At 43.0% G+C, this 20041-nt stretch overlaps 2 protein-coding genes across 2 annotated transcripts in view; one reads left to right on the plus strand and one right to left on the minus strand.

Moving 5' to 3' along the window:
* eps8l2 (EPS8 signaling adaptor L2) overlaps positions 1–20041 on the plus strand; it is a 598035-nt gene that overhangs the window by 31255 nt on the left and 546739 nt on the right. The window lies entirely within an intron of this gene.
* Positions 1–20041, minus strand: part of lrrc10b (leucine rich repeat containing 10B) — a 25250-nt gene continuing 5209 nt past the window's right edge. Inside the window, exon 2 of the mRNA XM_078549089.1 lies at positions 1–1477. Within this exon, the coding sequence (XP_078405215.1) occupies positions 577–1458 (882 nt within the window). The 5' untranslated portion in view covers positions 1459–1477 and the 3' untranslated portion in view covers positions 1–576. The remainder of the gene's footprint in view (positions 1478–20041) is intronic.

Below are 20041 nucleotides of genomic sequence, written 5' to 3' on the forward strand. Positions count from 1 at the left end.
TGAATTTTATTCATTACAAATTTATTAGTAAGAACAACTTATTAATAAATATGTAACTCTTACCCCAAATCTTATTGCAATACGAAAATCAACCCTCTTTCTTCATTTCTTTAGTAATTATAAAACTGTTATTGATATCATTTGACTACTGTCCCTTATGAAGTATTATCCAACTGCCATCTTATCACTGCAATGCAGAGTCATAGACATTCTTGAGTTAATCTGGTGATACAGATACATACGGTCCTAAATTGCATGTGGCACATCCACATTGTTAACATCAGCTGATAAATCTGTCACAGCACGATCTTTCATTAGAAGGGCCCATACTGGTTTAAAAGACCGAATCCTATAATCTGACTTAAATTGAGTCATACAAAGAAATAGCCAACTTTTCTATTTTTTTTCGACTGTTTTTCACCCAGTTCCGGTCCCTTGGGCCATTTATATCTCCAGCTGCTTCCTCCATCCCCCACTGGTCCACAGTGAGTTAACCACTATCTCACAATGACTTCAACAGAGCTGTCACTCAGTGCCTGATATGTGATATTCCATGGCTGGTATCTGCAGCTGATCTCATGTCTCCTCTTGAGAACAGTCTAAAGCGGAGAAGTTGCCCTCCGTTTCCAGTGCCATGGAGCCATTTTTGAGGATGCTATGCAGAGGCTCCTGATTTTCATCATTCTCTTCATTTTCTTGAGCTCTGGCAGCCAGTAATTCGGCTGCCCCTTCACCTACCAGTGTCACCCCATCTGCCACATTTGGTGGGTGCGTAGCAGGATTATGGTCATATGAAAACAATTTGAGCCTCGAAAGGTGTTCCATATTGGGGAATTCAGTGATTTTATTTTTGTCCACATCAAGGATTTCTAGAAATTCCATCTTTAGTAATACCTTTGGGAAGTTCTCGAATCTATTGCCATATAACCAAAATCCACGCAGGTTTATGAACCTAACCAGGTCCTCTGGTAAGGTCTTAAGCTTGTTGTCCCCCATCTGTAGCGACCTCAGACTAGGCATATTAATTAACTGTTTGGGAAATTTTCTGAAATAGTTGCTCTCTATCCAGAGACACCTGAGGTTTTCTAGATTCCTAAACTCTGGAGGAATTGTCATTAATCTATTGCTACCAAGGTAGAGCCGGGTTAGGTTCGGCATATTGCATACAACTTTAGGCACATCTTCAAATTTGTTAAAGTCTAGTGCTAATATCTTTAAGTTGACCAACTGCTCAAACTCATTAGGGAGTTCCTTCAGCTTGTTGTTGCTGATGTACAGCTTCTCTACATATGTGAAGGAGCAGATTGGAACTGGGAGTCTCTTTATCTTCTTGTGGCATGCATCCAGCATCCTGTCAGCCATGACTTCATCCATGTTGGTTGAAACGCAGCTCAGTTCATCATCAGAGCTGCAAGATAAGACAGAGGCAACCTTCTGAAACGCACTCCCCATTTTCATTCTTGGAGGTCAGCCCTCCCTACACAGGATAAAAAAAATCAGAATTGAAAATTTATAACACAGGTCATCAAACTGCCCATTTGGGTGAAAGGTCATAGATGGCTGTAACACAGTTACAAGGCAATCACATGATGCAGTTGTTTAGATAATATGATAATCACAAAATCAGAAGATTATTACAGATGAGAAAAACCATTCAGCCCATCTTAGTTTATTCATCCAGAAGGACCCTAAAGTCACCCACCATGGCATCAATTATTATCTAAATGATTCTGAATTATTGCCCCTACCAATCCATCTTGGAATCTATTCCACGTACTGATCATTCTTTGTGTGAATTAAAACTTCCTGGCATCAATCATAAATTTGTTTTTTACTAGTTTGAACTGTGTCCCCCTTTCCTGCTTTCACAATTTAATTTAATCTTTCAGATTTGAGTTTATTAAACTGGGTCTTATATGCCACTAGAACATCATCTCTCGGATAACTCTTTCAAGGGTGATAAACCGAAGGGCTGAATTTTATGACCCCTGGGAGCAGATTGGCAGATGGGGTGCGGCCATAAAATTGGGCACCATGCAATGAGCGCCATTCCCACCACACACCCGCCCTTCCCCACTACAATTTTACCCTCTGCAGGAAAAGCGTTAGGAGAAAACCTACCCTTGGGCTAAATGAAGCCTCAAGTGCTCAATTAATGGCCACTTAAGAGCCTCCTTCACCCACTGCCACAATTTTACCCACACTGGGGGAGACCAGCGCCAAGCATTGGGTCAGCTTACAGCCAGTCAAGGTGAATGGTACCACCTTTACAGACCGACTGTGTCCATCGCAGGTAACTCCCTCCTTGGACTCCCTCCCCCCTCCCCCTCCCCCCCACACTCCAGTTTTCCCCTCTCCAGCCTGCCCTTTCCACCCCTCACCCCTCTCATAGGGGCCTGCCAGTTTGGCCCCGGCAAATCCCAGACTTGCTTTAAAGTTCGGGCTCCATCGCAGCATGTGCTCTACAGAACTGACTGCAATCCCAACAGTGGCCACCGCTCCCAGTGGCGCTGCTGAGACCAAAGAGCTGCCAGCCATTTGCCCCTGTAAAATCGAGTCCTATATTCTCCACTCTTTCACGATAACTCAGATCTCCAACAGTAGTGATAAACTTTCCGGCTCTTAGCATCGTCTTAGTTTAAATGTTGCTTTTTTGTCTCAGTGACAAGAACTGAATCGATTAATCAAGGCGTAGTCTGACAAGAGCACTGTACAATTTAATCATGTCTTTTCTTACCTTATGCTCCATTGTTTTGGCTCTGTCATGGACATATTGAGCATGAGTCTGTGAACACTTTTAGATTTCTTTCAAACTTTTCCTTAGCTGAGTGGATGATCCATCTCGGCCTCCTCTGGAGGTCCCCAGAATCACAGATGCCAGTCTTCAGCCAATTTGATTCATTCCATGTGATATCAAGAAATGACTGAAGGCATTGGATATGGCAAAGGCTATGGGCCATGACAATATTCTGGCAATAGTACTGAAGACTTGTGCTCCAGAACTTGCCACGCCCGTAGCCAAGTTGTTCCAGTGCAGCTACAACACTGGCATCTACCCGGCTATGTGGAAAATTGTCCAGGTATGTCCTGTACACAAAAAGCAGGGTAAATCCAAGCCGGTCAATTGCTGCCTCATCAGTCTACTCTTGATCAGAAGTAAAGTGATGGAAGGGGTCATCAACAGTGCTATCAAGTGGCATTTGCTTAGAAATAACCTTCTCACTGACGCCCAGTTTGGGTTCTGCCAGGGCCACTCAGCTCTGACCTCATTACAGCCTTGGTTCAAACATGGACAAGACAGCTGAACTCCAGAGGTGAGGTGAGAGTGACTGCCCTTGACATCAAGGCAGCATTTGACCGATTGTGGCATCAAGGGCCCCTGGCAAAACTAGAGTCAGTAGGAATCAGGGGGAAAACTCTCTGCTGGTTGGAGTCATATCTAGCACAAAGGAAGATGGTTGTGGTGTTGATGGTCAGTCATCTCAGATCCAGGACATCTCTGCAGGAGTTTCTCAGGGTAGTGTCCTCAGCCCAACCACCTTCTGCTGCTTCATCAAAGGCATTCCTTCTATCATAAGGTTAGAAGTGGGGATGTTCGCTGATGATTACACAATGTTCAGCACCATTCACAACTCCTCAGACACTAAAGTTCATATCTAAATGCAGCAATACCTGGACAGTATCTAGGCTTGGGCTGACAAGTGGCAAGTAACATTTGCATCACACAAGTGCCAGGCAATGACCTTCTCCAACAAAGGAGAATCTAACCACTTCCCCTTGACATTCAATGGCATTACCATCACTGAATCCCCCCACTATCAACATCTTGGAGGATACCATTGACCAGAAACTGAACTGGACTAGCCACAGAAATACTGTGGCTACAAAAGCAGGTCAGAGGCTAGGAATCCGGTGGCAGGTAACACATCTCCTGACTCCCCAAAGCCTGTCCACTATCTACAAGTCACAAGTCAGGAGTGTGACGGAATACTCTCCACTTGCTTGGATGATGTACTCAAAAGTACATCAAGAACTAGGGGGCACACATTCAAAATAATGGGAAAAAGGAGTGAATGTGATGTGAGGGAAATTTTTTCACCCAGAGGATGGTTGGAGTCTGGAACGAACTTCCTGAAAGGGTGGTGGAGGCAGGTTCAATTGAGGTATTCAAAAGGGAATTGGATTGCTATCTGAAAAGAAAGAATGTGCAAGGTTATGGGGATAAGGTAGGGAGTGGGATTAGGTAGATTGCTCTTTCAGTGAGCCAGTACAGACTCGATGAGCCGAATGGCCTCCTTCTTCATTATAAAGATTCTGTGATTCTGAGTGCAGCTCCATCAACACTCAAGAGGCTTGACACCATCTAGAACAATGGTTGGCACCCCATCCACAAACATTCACTCCCTCCATCACCGACGCACAGTGGCAGCGGTGTGCACCGTCTACAAGATGCATTGCAAGCCTCACGCCATCTTGACCTGGAAATGTATTGCAGTTCCTTCAGTGTCATTGAGTCAAAATCCTGGATGTATCTACACTACAGGGGCTGCAGTGATTCAAGAAGGCAACTCACCTCCACCTTCTCAAGGGCAATTATGGATGGGCACAAATGCTAGCCTAGCTGGCAATGCCCGCATCCCATGAATGAATTTAAAAAAAAAATTCATTGCTATTTATGAAGTGCTTGAGTTGCCCATTACTCTTTCCTATGTGTAGAACCAGTAGCTATTACATTTTGTCTGCCTTTATTCTGTTCAATTACATTTTTGACCACCTTATTTTGTAATTTTTGAGCTACCTCCTCCAGTTTTATTGCCTTCTATTAGTTTGATATCATCAGCAAACTTGACCAATATGAGTTTCTGAATCAAAGTCATATGTCTAAATTAGGAACAGTAGTTGTAAGAATGCTGATCCCTGGAACACTCCATTCAGAATCACCCCCATCTCGACATAACTCCTCCCACAGGAACCTCTTTGTCTACTCTTTAATCCATTCTTGAGATTTATCCTGAGTCCACACAGCTTGGAGTTTAAATTAATAACAATTAGGTTACAACTTTGTAAAATGTATTTTTGGAAACAAGTTATAACATGCGTAGAGCTTTCCATTGGATCTTCCCTTTCTGAATCCAAGTACACTATTGTTTACTAGATTATTGTTGTAATTTTCAAATCTACTCCTGATAATTAATTGCATTGTTTTCCACTAGATTGAAGGAAAATAAATAAATCTGCAGTTGTCTTGTGCCTCTTTAGTTTGCTTTTTCTGAAAATGAGCAGAATGTTTATCTGCTACTAATTGACTGATATGTCAATCCAGTGTCCAGAGACTTTCTCAGAATGATTATCAATGGCCAGGACTCACCGCAGGAGGTTCGGCAGCCTAGGCAAAAGCCCATTGACTTTCAGTGCGAACAGACGATCCAGGCGGTGGACAAGGTCAGAAAATCTCGCCCAATGTCTTACAAATCTTGAGTCTGTCTGCTAGGCAGCACCAATTTTTTTCCTCCAGTCCAAAAAAGGCCGAACAAGTGCAGAAGGTCACTGAATTTTAAGTGCAAATCACATTTCTGTGATTTTGTGCAAGATGAAAAACCTTGCAGGAGAAACCAGCCCTGTTCACAACATTACCATATGCCTAGGCCAAGTGAATCACTATTGTGAGATTCTGTTAACTGCATTCATCTGTGGGTGTTATAGGAGGTTCTTTCAGGCAAAAAATACATCAATATGCACATTTTAAAGGTCTTTCAACATTATTTTTTTATTTAAATTTGCTGAGAAACTGACTATTATATGCCATTGTACCCAGTAAATGGTTCTCTATTGGTTTCAAAGTCATTTTCAATTACTTAAGAACAGGTTATTCACAGGCAGTGGATAAGACAGTTTGAAAATTCCTGCTTTTTTTGATAACCCTATTTTCAGCTGTGTTAATAAAGCTTCACCAAGTTGTCAATATAGCAAGGATTTTTTAAATGCATTTTAAAAAAAATTAAGTCCTGAAACGCTGCCAGATTGTAGTGTTTTATTTGATTCTTTCATGGGATATTGGCATTGCTGGCAAGGCCAGCATTTTTAGCCCATCCCTCCTTACCCTTGAACTGAGTGGCTTGCTAGGCTATTTCAGAGGGTGTTTAAGAGTCAACCACATTGCTGTGGATCTGGAGTCAGATGTGCAAAGACAGCAGATTTCCTTCCCTAAAGGACATCAGTGACCCAGGTGGGCTTTTACAACAACGTATGACAGTTTCATGGTCACCATTACTAAGACTAGCTTTCAATTCCAGATTTTACCAATTGAATTTAAATTCCACTAGCTGCCATGGTGGGATTTGAAGCCCTGTCCCCAGAGCATTAAACTGGTCCTCTGGATTACTAGTCTAGCAACATTACTACGATACCACCCCCCCACCCCCCCGCCCCCCACCACCCACCCCCCTCAATGCATGGCAATCTCATGGCAGATTTTTTATTTACTAATATGAAAATCAATTTGAGTCAAAACTCAAGGAAAAGCAACTTCTGAAAGCTAACCTGATTTTGAGTACAATTTGCAGTGATTATGCCCAAAGCAGAAACTCTTGGCCCTAGGCTTTCTTCATGCTCTAAGTTAAATTACATCTAATCCTTGGGGAAGATAAATGCAAAATACTGTGAACATTGGAAATCTGAAACCAACACAGAAAATGCTGGAAATACTCAGAAGATCTGGCAGCATCTGCGGAAAGGGGAATAGAGCTAATGTTTCAGGTCACTGAGCTTTCATTAGAACTGGAAAAAAATTAGAGATGTGACAGGTTTTAAGCAAGTACAGATAAGGGGGTGGGAGGAGGGGAGGAAAGAACGAAAAGGAAAGGGCTGTGAAACTTGGAATTAAGGCAGCAGAGATTAAAAGCAGAATTTTCATGTTGGAGGTGGGGATCGGGAGACGGAACCATTCCAACCATTGTGATTCCACCTCTGTCTCGTGACTGCCAGCAGGCAGAATCTTCCAGGGGCCCAGGCCCTAAGTAGTCTGGAGGCAGGCCTACTACCGAAGACCAGAACAAGCAGGTTAAAAGGCCTGCCTCCATTCTCATAAAAATAAATCTCGACCTGGTGCTCCTGATGCAATCAGCTGCTCCTCTCTATACAGTTGAACCTTCGGACCACTTTAAATCCTCTCTCTCTCTCTCACACTACCCCCTTACTACCCTTACTCCTCTCACACCCTGACTCTCGCCCTCCTCATGCCCTCACTCATCCTTACCCTCCTCACCCCTTCACTCTCCTCTCCCACCTAACCCCTCCCCCTCCTTACCCCCTTATTCCCCTCACCCCCTTACCCCCTCATCCACTTACCCTCATCCCTTAATCACCTACCCTCCTCCTCACCCCCTTACTCCTCATCCTCACATTCTCACCCCCTCAATCTCCTCATCCATTTCCCTTCACTCCCTCACCCCTGCCCCTCACCTTAACCCCTTTCACTCCTCGCACCCTCAGTACACTCACCCATAATCCACTTTATGAAGAGAACTTACAAGCCCCATTCTTACAGTTGGATGCCATTGAATAGCTCATAAAACTCCCTGAGTAAACAGACTCTTTAAAGCAGCTGCAATAACAGAGTCAAGAACATGTAAAATGATTAGGGAATTGCATTGCAGCCAAGAGCCCATAAAACTCCTGAAGTAAGCAAACAGACTTTAGAATTGCTATCTCAACAAATGTCTAGACTGAATACATAAAAGCAATGGGAACAGATTAAACATTTACACTTGGTTATCATGCCAAGACTTCCCTTTCAATAGTGTGAAATGTACTCTACCTTGTTACCCATTAGATGAATTTTTTTAAGTCACCTGAAGACTTTTCCACATTTACAATGTTGATCTTTTACTTAACAATTTTCCACTTGGCAGAAATAACAACCTGGTAAATACATTGACCTGATTTTTTGCGGAGACGGAAGGGGTCCGCACCTTAGAGATTATTGTGCCAGAGCCCTCAATCTGGAAGTCCTGCCTCCGAATCGGGCACTCACCTTTTTTATGGGTGGGGGAAGGGGGATGGGGCATATTTTGCACATGCACAGTTCACAGCGGCAGCAACACATTTAAAAGTTAAGCTGTCTTACCTCAGAAGCAACTTTTGTCACCAAGGTTTCTGAAATACAATTTGTGGGATTTATGAATATGGGGAAAAGGTCAAAATTCACTTTGGAGAGATCAGGTATCTTTTGGAGAGGATATCCTTGAGGGATTTTTAAGGTTAGATTTAATATGAAAAAAGGCAAATAAGGTCTGTGGAACTATCAAGCTGTCAAGTTATGTAAATTTCCTGCTCTTTAAGTTTTGTAAAAAAAACCTGCTGCATCTCAGGTAAAAAAAAATTGGTGCTTGTAATTTCAAAAGCTGTTTGCTGACATAAGCCTCAGGGTTATTATTACAGTGTTAGTACTGCTTGACTGCTTCCACAATCTATTATCATCACACATTATACAGACATTGATTGCCAGCTCAGAGGTTGTAAAGGAATTATCTGTCTTTGATATGGGAATAGAAATACAAATGTTTGTTTTTATAAGGGATTAATTACTTGAAGGGGTTTAAATGTATTGAATGTGCTTTTATCAATGTGGGTGAAATCTATAATAAGTATGAGCCTGGGCAGGTAGAAGGCATATCAATAGGGGAGCATTTTGGAGATAGTGACTATAACTCAATTAGATTTAGGATAGTTATGGAAAAGGATAAGGTTGGGGCGGGAATAAAAGTTCTAAACTGGGGAAAGGTTAATTTTACAAAGATGAAATACGATTTGGCCCAAGTGGACTGGGAGCAGTTACTTGCAGATAAAACTGTGTCAGAGCAGTGGGAGGCATTCAAGAAGGAAATAGTGAGAATACAGGGCAAATATATTCCCGTAAAGACAAAGGCGGGGGGACCAAGTCCAGAGAACCCTGGATGTCAAGGAACATAAAGGTTAGGATTAATAGAAAAAGAGAAGCTTATGGCAGATACCAAGGGCTCAATAGTCCCTAGAGGAGTATAAAAAGTGCAGGGGAGAACTTAAAAAGGAAATTAGGAAAGCTAAGAGTGCATGAGAAAGCATTGGTGGGTAGAATAAAGGAAAACTCAAAGGGGTTTTTTAAATATATAAAGAGCAAGAGAATAACTAGGGAAAGAACAGGGCCAATTAGGGACTATAGAGGTAATCTGTATGTGGACCCGGAAGACGTGGGTGCAGTCGTCAATGAATACTTTGCATCGGTCTTCACAATGGAAAAAGATAACACAGATATAGACATCAGGGTGTCAGGGTGGAGGACTTAAATATTAGAGGAAATTAACATAGAGAGAGAGGAGGTACTAGTGGGTTTAGCGGCCGTAAAAGTGGATAAATCCACAGGCCCAGATGAGATGTATCCCAGGCTGTTGAGGGAGGCAAGGGAAGTCGTATCAAGGGCCCTGGCAGCAATTTTCAAATCCTCTCTGACCACAGGTGAGGTGCCAGAGGATTGGAGGACTGCTAATGTTGTCCCATTATTAATAATGGGATGAAGGAATAGACCAGGAAATTAAAGGCCAGTCAGTCTAACCTCAGTGGTGGGGAAGTTACTAGAAAGAATTCTGAGGGGCAGAATATATCTGCACTTGGAGAAACACGGATTAATCAGGGATAGTCAACATGGATTTGTTAATGGAAGGTCGTGTTTGACAAATTTGATCGAATTTTTTGAGGAGGTAACCAGGAGTGTTGATGAGGGTAATGCATTTGGTGTGGTCTACATGGACTTTAGCAAGGCTTTTGATAAGGTCCATCATGGCAGACTGGTCAAGAAAGTAAGAGCCCATGGGATCCACGGCAAAGTGGCATGTTGGACCCAAAATTAGCTGAGAGGCAGGAAGCAGAGGGTGATGGTAGAGGGATGTTTCTGTGACTGGAAGTCTGTTTCCAGTGGGGTTCCACGGGGCTCGGTGCTGGGGCCCTTGCTGTTTGTGGTGTACATTAATGATTTGGACTTAAATGTAGGGCATATGATCAAGAAGTTCACGGATGACACGGAAAATGGTAGGGTGGTAAATAATGAAGAGGATAGCCGTAAACTGCAGGAGGATATCAATGGACTGGTCAGGTGGGAAGAGCAGTGGCAAATGGAATTCAACACGGAAAAGTGTAAGGTAATGCACTTGGGGAGGGCTAACAAGGCAAGAGATTACACTATGAATGGTAGGACCCTGGAAATTACTGAAGATCAGAGGGACCTTGGTGTGCATATCCACAGATCCCTGAAGGTAGCAGAGCAGGTAGATAAGATGGTTAAGAAGGCATATGGGATGTGTGCCTTTATTAGCCGAGGCATAGAATACAAGAGCAGGGAGGTTATGCTGGAATTGTATAATACGCTGGTTAGGCCACAACTGGAGCACTGCATGCAGTTCTGGTCACCACATTATAGGAAGGATGTGATTACACTGGAGAGGGTGCAGAGGAGGTTTACCAGAATGCAGCCTGAGCTGGAGGGTCTGAGCTATGAGGAAAGATTGGATAGGCTGGGATTGTTTTCCTTGGAGCAGCAAAGGTTGAGAGGGGACCTGATAGAGGTGTATAAGATTATGAAGAGCACAGATAGGGTGGATAGGAAGGCACTTTTTCCATTAGTAGAGGGGTCAATAACCAGGGGGCATAAATTTAAGGTAAGAGGCAGGAGGCTAAGAGGGGAGTTGAAGAGAAGTTTTTTCACCCAGGGGGTGGTGGGAGTCTGGAACTCACTGCCTGAAAGGGCAGTTGAGTCAGAAACTCTCGTAACATTTAAGAAGTATTTAGATATTCACTTGTGTTGCCATAGCCTCCAGGGCTAAGGGCCAAGTGTTGGAAAATGGGATTAGTGTAGTCAGATCTTTGTTGACCGGCGTGGCCATGATTGGCTGAATGGCCTCCTTCTGTGCTGTAAACGCCTATGAGTCCATGAGTCTATGGACTCATGTCATTTATGTTCTTTCATGTCAGGATGGCTTCTGAATTCTGCCCATGGTGGATACTGAGTGAGTTGGCAGAGCTGGTGTAAGGGAAAAGGGTGGTGGGATAGGGGCATGGATTGTCATGAGTTGGCACTAAGTTGGCATAGGGGCTATAAGGGGCAGTGGAGGGAAGGTAGAGAGGCATAGGTTAGCATGGAGGGTATGATCTGGGCCATATGGGGGGGTGCATGGGAAGGCATGAGGTGGCATGTCATGACATGAATGAGGGCATGAGGAGCATGTGTGGGATTTGGGCCATTGGTCAGAGGGCCTAACTACTTTCATTACAACTGGGATGAAGTCCCAAAGCACCAAGGGGGCTTTTTAAACAATCGACATGGCACTCATCAGCCTCTGTGGATGCCTTCTCACTGTTTCTGGGAGTGACAGGTCCAACTCCATCACACACCCACCTGCCCGGAATGAAAATCCAGCCATTCAGGGAACTTTCTCCCGAGTCCGGTTTGGGGAGTCAGGAAATTTTCCGCCTCTATGCACCCAACTGGGAATCGAAAATCCAGGCCATTGTTTAAGGGGTGGTTATATCTTCCAATCACAGCACTGTCACAACTCACCTTACTGAACACAGATACAATTCATGCTGCAGTATAAAGGAAGCAAAACTGTTTTACTTATCTTTTAAACTCTTCCCTCATTCAATCCTGGTTCATTCCTCTCTGTAGCCGCTGTAAAACCTGAAAGCTGCTAAAGTCCAGCCACCTCCATGATAACTAAAACTCCTACCTGGGGCACGCTCTCAGTGAGCCCACAATGTTGCCAGTTGCCTCCTTCATAGGACCAGGTGCATTTGGGGCCACATTTCCTCCCCTGCCCTCATGAAATAGGCTGAGGATGAAAATGGGAGATGGGAATTCCAGTTGCCCTACTCGGCAGCCATCTTTCTTCCAGGCCCACTTCCATTTGGTCCCAATCAGGCCCATTAAAATCCAGTCCACAGTGCTTTTGCAAGGCAAAAGGAGACAGTCATGGGGCAATTGCTAAGCCCAACCATCTTCAACTGCTCATCAAGACCTTTCTTCCATCATAAGGTCAGAAGTGGGGATGTTCGCTGATTCCAGTTGCCCTACTCGGCAGCCATCTTTTTTCCAGGCCCACTTCCATTTGGTCCCAATCAGGCCCATTAAAATCCAGTCCACAATGTTTTTGCAAGGCAAAAGGAGACAGTCATGGGGCAATTGCTAAGCCCAACCATCTTCAACTGCTCATCAAGACCTTTCTTCCATCATAAGGTCAGAAGTGGGGATGTTCACTGATGATTGCACAATGTTCAGCACAATTCATGACTCCTCAGATACTGAAGCAATCCATGTCCAAATGCAGCAAGACCTGGACAATATCTAGGCTTGGACTGACAAATGGTAAGTGACATTTGCACCACACAAGCGTCAGGCAATGACCATCTGCAACAAGAGGGAATCTAACCATCACCCCTTGACATTCAATGGCATTAGCATCACTGAATCCCCCACTATCAACATCCTGGGGGCTTACCATTGATCAGAAACGGAACTGGATTAGCCATATAAATACTGTGGCTGCAAGAGCAGGTCAGAGGCTAGGAATCCTGCGGTGAGTAACTCACCTACTGACTCCCCAGATCCTGTCCACCATCTACAAGGCACAAGTCAGGAGTGTGATAGAATACTCCCCACTTGCCTTGATGAGTGCAGTTCTACCAACACTCAAGAAGCTCGATACCATCCAGGACAAAGCAGCCCATTTGATTGGCACCCCATCCAAAAGCCAATGCACCACCGACACACAGTGGCAGCAAGGGATCATACGGACTCAAAACGTTTACTCTGTTTCTCACTCCACAGATGCTGCTAGACCTGTGGAGATATTCCAGCATTTTCTGTTTTTGTTTCAGATTTCCAGCATCCGCAGTATTTTGATTTTATATTAGAGTAGAAGATGTGTTTGATGGTGACATCGCACTGGAGATGGAGGAAACGACAGAGGATGCTGCATGAATATGAAGGCTGGCGGGGTGGAAGGTGAGGATGAGGGGGAGCCCTTTCACTTCTGTCCTTTCACTGTTGTATTACTGAAATAATTTCTTATTGGTGTTTTTGCCTCTGCACCTATGCTTTTAACTAGGTCTATCTTTGCATCCTCTGACAACTGTTTTAACACATTTATTCTTGTTCCTATTTAATCCAGAGAATATCTGTCCCCTTCTCCTTGCAGGAGTTGTAGGGGCTGTTTTCCTCTATTTATTTTCTATTCATTGCTTAATCCGTTTATGACCATGCACATTTAGGTTATTTATCCTGAAAGGTCAGCATTATGCCTTTAAATAAATCCCATGATGATAGCTTGATGCACAAATGCACTGGACCATGGACATAAGCCTATGTTCATAGTTTTCCCTTGTGCTTTAGCTCCTTGAATGAGTTGTGGTCATTAGGAGCTGGCATAGTATGGAGACTAGGAACTATCCCAAAGAGACTCAGTCATGCTGGACAAATTCATTTCAATCTAACAGTTGTTTACACGAATGGCATTTTTGCCGGGCAAAATCATAGTGGGTAAAACATTAGGGATGTTCAGAGGTCACTATAAAGGGAGTATTAGTGGGACAAGTTTCAGGAGGGCCAAATAATTTTTTTGTATCTTTGACTTTTCTTTTGTCCTTCTGTTTGAATAACACGCAGATGGTCTACGGTAGTTCAACAATCTCCTGGAGAATAATACATGACTAGAGAGACCTCAAGAGAGTTTTTTAAAAATGCAAATGCAAAGGACAAAATAAATAAATTGCACAAAGTAGGTCAAGTTATATTCCAGAAACTGGCAAATGCCGTGACAGTAACTTTACTATTTAGGTCCTGTTATTGCCCGTGTGTGTTTCTCAGTCAGAATAGAAGAGTTAATAACAAAGTTTCATGCCAATAATTTCCTCACAGAATCATTCACATTTTAAAACAACATCCCCCCACAGCCTCCACAAAAACTGGTGTCGCTGGAGTTGGGACTTAAGACTTATTTGTAGATATGGGGGTAGTTGCTAACACAACAGCAACCAAAAATTTATATTTATATAAGGTCCTTAACATGGTGGGAGAAGAAAAGAAAAAGTACTGCATGAAAATAATTTAACATTTAACATGCCTGACAAGATACTTGTAATACAGTAAAGTGAAGGTCTTTAGTAGTCCTTTGTGCTTATCACTGGTGTGGTAGAATGGGACACTTCCTAATTTTGAATATTCAAAGTTTTTCTCCTGATGCGATTACCAGCATAAATACAATGTTTTTGCATCCATTAGAGGTGGTTTGTATTGTCTAATGTGAACTTTCAGGAGCCAAGTGCTTTTAATATTTTCAACAAATTCCTGCATTTAGGTGGTCACTACTGGGAGGAGAGAAGAAAGGGAGAAAGAGATGACTATTGGTGTAGGAATCTGTTTCCGGCAGCAGTAACAACTTGCATTCATATAGCCTCTCTAATGTGGTAAAGCATCACTAGAGTTTAATTAGACAATAATTAACACTGAGCCAAAGGAGACATGAGGACAAATGACCAAAAGCTTGGTTGAAGGGATAGGTTTTAAGGCCTGTCTTAAAGGAGGAAAGGAATAGAAAGAGCATTCAAGTGTTTAGGGACTAGCCTGGCTAAAAGGGCCTGGCTGCCACTGAATAGGTAAATGAAGCAAGATGCACAAAAGTCCAGAGTGGGAGGAACACAGAGTTCTTGGAGGGTTTTAGGGCTGGAGGCTAGTGAGGTAGAAAGTGAGGTGAAGCCATGAAGCGACTTGAACACAAGGCTAAGAATTCCAAAAACATTAAAAGGCTACCCAAATAAAAAACATGTTGCTGCCTCCAATGAAAATTCCATAATGAAGCAATGTGAAATGGCAATTGATTACTCCATAATAATTTCAATATCTGCTGTGGCCATTTCATTTTTTTATCACCTAGCAATACTGGATGAGTGTTGTGTACAGATGACAGTAATGTACAGTATTATTGAAACAATAATGACAGAAAATGTGATACACACTATCACAACATCAGCACCACCTCATTTAAATGGCTCTGTCTATTTTGGGAGACCATATCCAGCATCTGGCAGAAATGAACTGAAAAATCCCATAGTTGCAGAAATGCATGGGTATCAAGTAATAAGGACCCTGACCCATTTTCCACTCATGCAGTGAACATTGTCCAAAAATCAGATAGTGTTTCATGTAAATTATTGCCTCAGGTGTCAGTATCATGTTAGGTCATATAGCATTGCTAGATACAAGGTAAAGCATCCTCTTTTTTTTATATATATTCGTTCATCAGTTGTGGGTAATGCTGGCTAGGCCAGCATTTATTGCCCATCCCTAATTGTCCTTGAGAAGGTGGTGGTGAGCTGCCTTCTTGAACCCCTGAAGTCCACCTGGTGAAGATACACCCACAGTGCTGTTAGGGAGGGAGTTCCAGGATTTTGAAGGAACAGTGATATATTTCTAAGTCAGGATTGTGTGTGGCTTGGAGGGGAACTTGCAGGCAGTGGTGTTCCCAGGCATCTGCTGCCCTTGTCCTTCTAGATAGTAGAGGTTGCAGATTTGGCACTGTTGAAGAAGCCTTGGTGAGTTGCTCCAGTGCACCTTGTAGATGATTCACACTGCTGCCACTGTGTGTTGGTGGTGGAGGGAGTGAATGTTTAAGTTCTACTTCAACATTTTGCCTCATTAGACCATCTCCTATTGCAGAAATGTTTTGGTTTTATTTTTGTTTATTTTTGTCCTCTCTGAGGGACAGTGCCAAAGAGCGCCTAATTACAGAAAGCTCTGCCTGTCTAGATCCAAGCCCATTAGGAACTGGAGTGAATTAGCAGCACTGGATTTTGAAATGAGAGGGAAAAAAATGGATGACTTAGTACAACCAAGTGGGATTGGGGCCAGGGTGCAGGTCCTTGCATTTTCCTTTCAGTCCTGGAACTCCAGGTTTGAACCCAGCACACACTGATACTATAAAGAATTCTTTGCTGCCTTTGGAGGCCCAGCGTGATATGAATATGAAGCACAAGTCAACGTACTTCCTAATGGATGTGAGTTCATAATGCAAAACTATTTGTAATTCAGGGGAACAAATGGAGATTCACACCAATTCCCAGGGAGATGTTTTTCTGAAGGTGGGGCTAAGTCATATCATGAGGGCACCTCATGATGTTTTTGTTCCTCCTACGCCTCACTTCCAGCAACATGTGATTCTTTCTCCTTGTGTTTGAATTACTCTGTACTTCACTTTATATTGTAACTCATTTCTTCCCTGGATCTGAAAATGTGAAGCTTTTTTGCATCCTTTGACCTTTTATGTCTCATACAATGTGGAGGCTTATAATTCCCAATATTTCTTAGTATTTAACAATATTTTCTTAACTTATTTTGTCTTTTTGACCTCTATGATGTCCTGAACTATAGGATTTGCTGCTTCATCTAAACAATTCTAATAATAATAATTCTCCTTGGAGAAGAGGAGATTGAGAGGAGAATTGATAGAGGCATTCAAAATCATGACAGGGTGGGGGGTAGGGTAGGGGGTGGTGGTGGTGGGGGTGATGTCTGGACAGAGTAGATAGGAAGAAAGTGTTACCATTGGCAGGAGGGTCGAGACCAGAGGACACTGACAAAAGGACCAGTGGCAATGTGAGGAGATTTTTTTTAATGCAGTGAGTGGTTAGCATCTGGAATGCACTGCCTGATGGAGGCAGATTCAATTATGGCTTTCAAAAAAGAGTTGGATAATTACATGAAGAGAAAACGTTTGCAGGACTAAGAGGATAGGGAGGGGGGGCGGAACTAGCTGAGTAGCTCTTACAGTGGGCCAGCATGGAGGCAAAGGGCAAAATGGCCTTCTTCTCTGCTGTAACCATTCTATGATTCTAGAACAAAAATTTTGCTTTTGCTGCATGCCACTCTAGGAGTGCTTAGTCACACTGCTGCAAAAGATAAGACAACATCTCCATTAAAACAGTGAAAAAAGGGATCTAACACGAGTGCAATGAGCAATGACAATTGTTATCTCCAGGCTAAATCCCTAATTAACTAGAGAACTTCTAATTTTTTTTGTTGTAACTCCATAGGAGGAATTGAGCAGTTTATGTTCAAATTGCTTCCTTTACTGAAATGTTATAGCCATGAAATTGCACCCGGAAAATGTCTGGAACTTGGATCAACAATTAGCAACATACCAAATAGGTGGAAGAGATGTACCAGAATTTTACTCTTAAATCAAAGCAAAATACTGCAGATGCTGGCGATCTGAAATAAAAACAGAAAGAGCTGTTTTCGCCAGACTTGCTGAGTATTTCCAGCACTTTCTGTTTTTATACCAGAATTTTATTGAGACCTGGCAGGCTTGAGACCTGCCATGAAATCAATCCCCTAAACTAAACCAGTCGCCATCGCAGTAAAACTAAAGATAAAAGCTAAAAACTGCGGATGCTGGAAATCCAAAACAAAAATAAAAATACCTGGAAAAACTCAGCAGGTCTGGCAGCATCTGCAGAGAGGAACACAGTTAACGTTTCAAATCTGTATGACTCTTCAACAGAACTAAGTAAAAATAGAACTTTCACCTCTTTTCTATTTTTACTTAGTTCTGTTGAAGAGTCATACGGACTCGAAACGTTAACTGTGTTCCTCTCCGCAGATGCTGCCAGACCAGCTGAGTTTTTCCAGGTATTTTTATTTTTGTTGCAGTAAAACTAAAACCTGGGCTATAGGCCCAGGATTTCCCAACCAGAGTTTCTTATGAGCATCTTCTCATTTAAAAATAATGTGCACATGGTGCCAGCATTGTTTGAGTAGCACAACAATCTGTTTAAGTGAGAAGGTGTGAATTCAAGCCCCACTTCAGAGACTTGAGGACTTAATCTAGACTGACAATCCATTGTAGTACTAAGGGAGTGTTACACCATTGTAGGTGCCATATTTCAGATAAACTGTAAAGTTAAACTGAGGCCCCATCTACTGTCTCAGGCCAGCATAAATGATCCAGTGGTACTATTTGAAGAACAACAGTTGAGATCCTCCTGGCTAATATTTATTTGTCAACTAGCACCACTAAAATAGATGATCAAATCATTATTTGATAATGGGATTTTTCTATGTGCTTTGAGGCTTCCTGAGAACATAAAAAACATGAATAAAAATGCAAATACTTTATTTCTATATCTCTCTGACCTTATGTCTAGAAACATCACGGGACTGCCTCACATACAATGAACTGTTTTGAAGTGCAGTGACTTTGTATTTTCTGCAAAGTAAGATACTAAAAAAAGCAGTGAGATGGATAATGGGAGGAGGAGGAGGCTCCTTGAGCAGCCCCATCTTCAATGATGGTGCAGCCCAGCACATAACTGCAAAAGGCAAGACTGAGATATTTGCAGTCATCTTCAGCCAGAAATGCAGATTGGATGATCCATCTTGACTTCCTCCTGGCATCACAGAAGGCAGTCTTCAGCCAATTTAAATCACTCCATGGCACACAGGATACAACAAAGGCTTCGGGGCCTGACAAAGTGCTGAAGACTTGTGCTCCAGAAGTAGACGCCACCAGCAGCCCCTCCCCCCTCCCCCCCCTCCCCGACCATCACCACCCTCCACCTCACCCTATCCAGGCTGTTCCAGTACAGCTACAAAACTGGCATCTTACTGAGAATGTGGAAAATTGTCCAGGTGTGTCCTGTCCACAAAAGGGCAAATTCAGCCAAGACAATTACTGTTCCTTAAGACTACTCTCAATCATTAGCAAAGTGAAGGTGTTGTTGACAATGTAATCAAAAGTCATTTACTTAACTGTTCACCAATGCTCAGTTTTGGTTTGACCAAGACCACTTGGCTCCACACCCTTGTTCCAAACATGAACAAAAGAGCCAAATTCCAGAGGTGAGGCGAGGCTGGCCACCTTTGACATCAAGGCAGCATTTGACTGACTATGGCATCAAGGAGTCTGAGCAAAACTGAAGTCAATGTGAATTGGAAGGAAAGCTCAAGTGCAAAGGAAGATGGTTGTGATTGTTGGAGGCCAATCATCTCAGCTCCAGGACATCGCTACAGGAGTTCCTCAGGGCAGTGAGCTAGCCCCAACATCTTCAGCTGCTTCATCAATAACTTATCTTCCATCATCAGACCAGAACTGGGGAAATTCGCCAATGATTGCACAGTATTCAGTTCTATTAACAATTCCTCAGATAATGAAGTAGCCCATGCCCACATACAGAAAGACCTGGACCACATCCAGGCTTGGGCTGATAGGTAGCAAGGAACATCTTGTGCAATTCAAATGCCAGGCAATGACCAACTTCAACAAGAACAATTCTAACCACCTGCCCTTGACATTCAATGTCATTATCATCACCAAATCCCCCACCATCAACATCCTGGGTGTCACCATTGACCAGAAAGTTAACTGGACAAACTACATAAATACTGTGACTCCAAAAGCAGATCAAAGGCTGGGAATAAATCACCTCCTTTCTCCATCAACAAGGCACAATTCAGGAGGTTGATGGAATACTCTCAAATTGCCTGGATGAATACAGCTGCAACAACACTCATGGGGCTCATCTAGGACAAAGCTTGATTGACACCCCTTTCACCATTTAAACATTCACTCCCTTCAATGCTGACGCACCTTGTCTGCAGTTGGTTCACTGTAGCAAGATGCCAACACTCCAACAGCATCAAACAAACACATGGCTCCTATTTCATAGCAAGGTGCAGCAGGTGCATGGGAACACCACCACCTGTAAGTTTTCCTCCAAGTCACACACTATCCTGAATTGGAATTATATCGCCATTCCTTCACTGTCACTGGGTCAAAATCCTAGAACACCCTCCCAAACAGCACTATGGTTGTAACTACACCACATGGACTGCAGTGGTTCAAGAAGGCAGCTCACCACCACCTTCTCAAGGACAATGAGCAATAAATACTGGCCTTGCCAGAGATGCTCACTTCCCATGAATGAATAAAAATATAACCAGCCTATGTATTTTGGTAATACT

This window comes from Cetorhinus maximus, chromosome 9 (assembly GCF_964194155.1).
Source record: "Cetorhinus maximus chromosome 9, sCetMax3.hap1.1, whole genome shotgun sequence".
Classification (NCBI taxonomy): domain Eukaryota; kingdom Metazoa; phylum Chordata; class Chondrichthyes; order Lamniformes; family Cetorhinidae; genus Cetorhinus; species Cetorhinus maximus.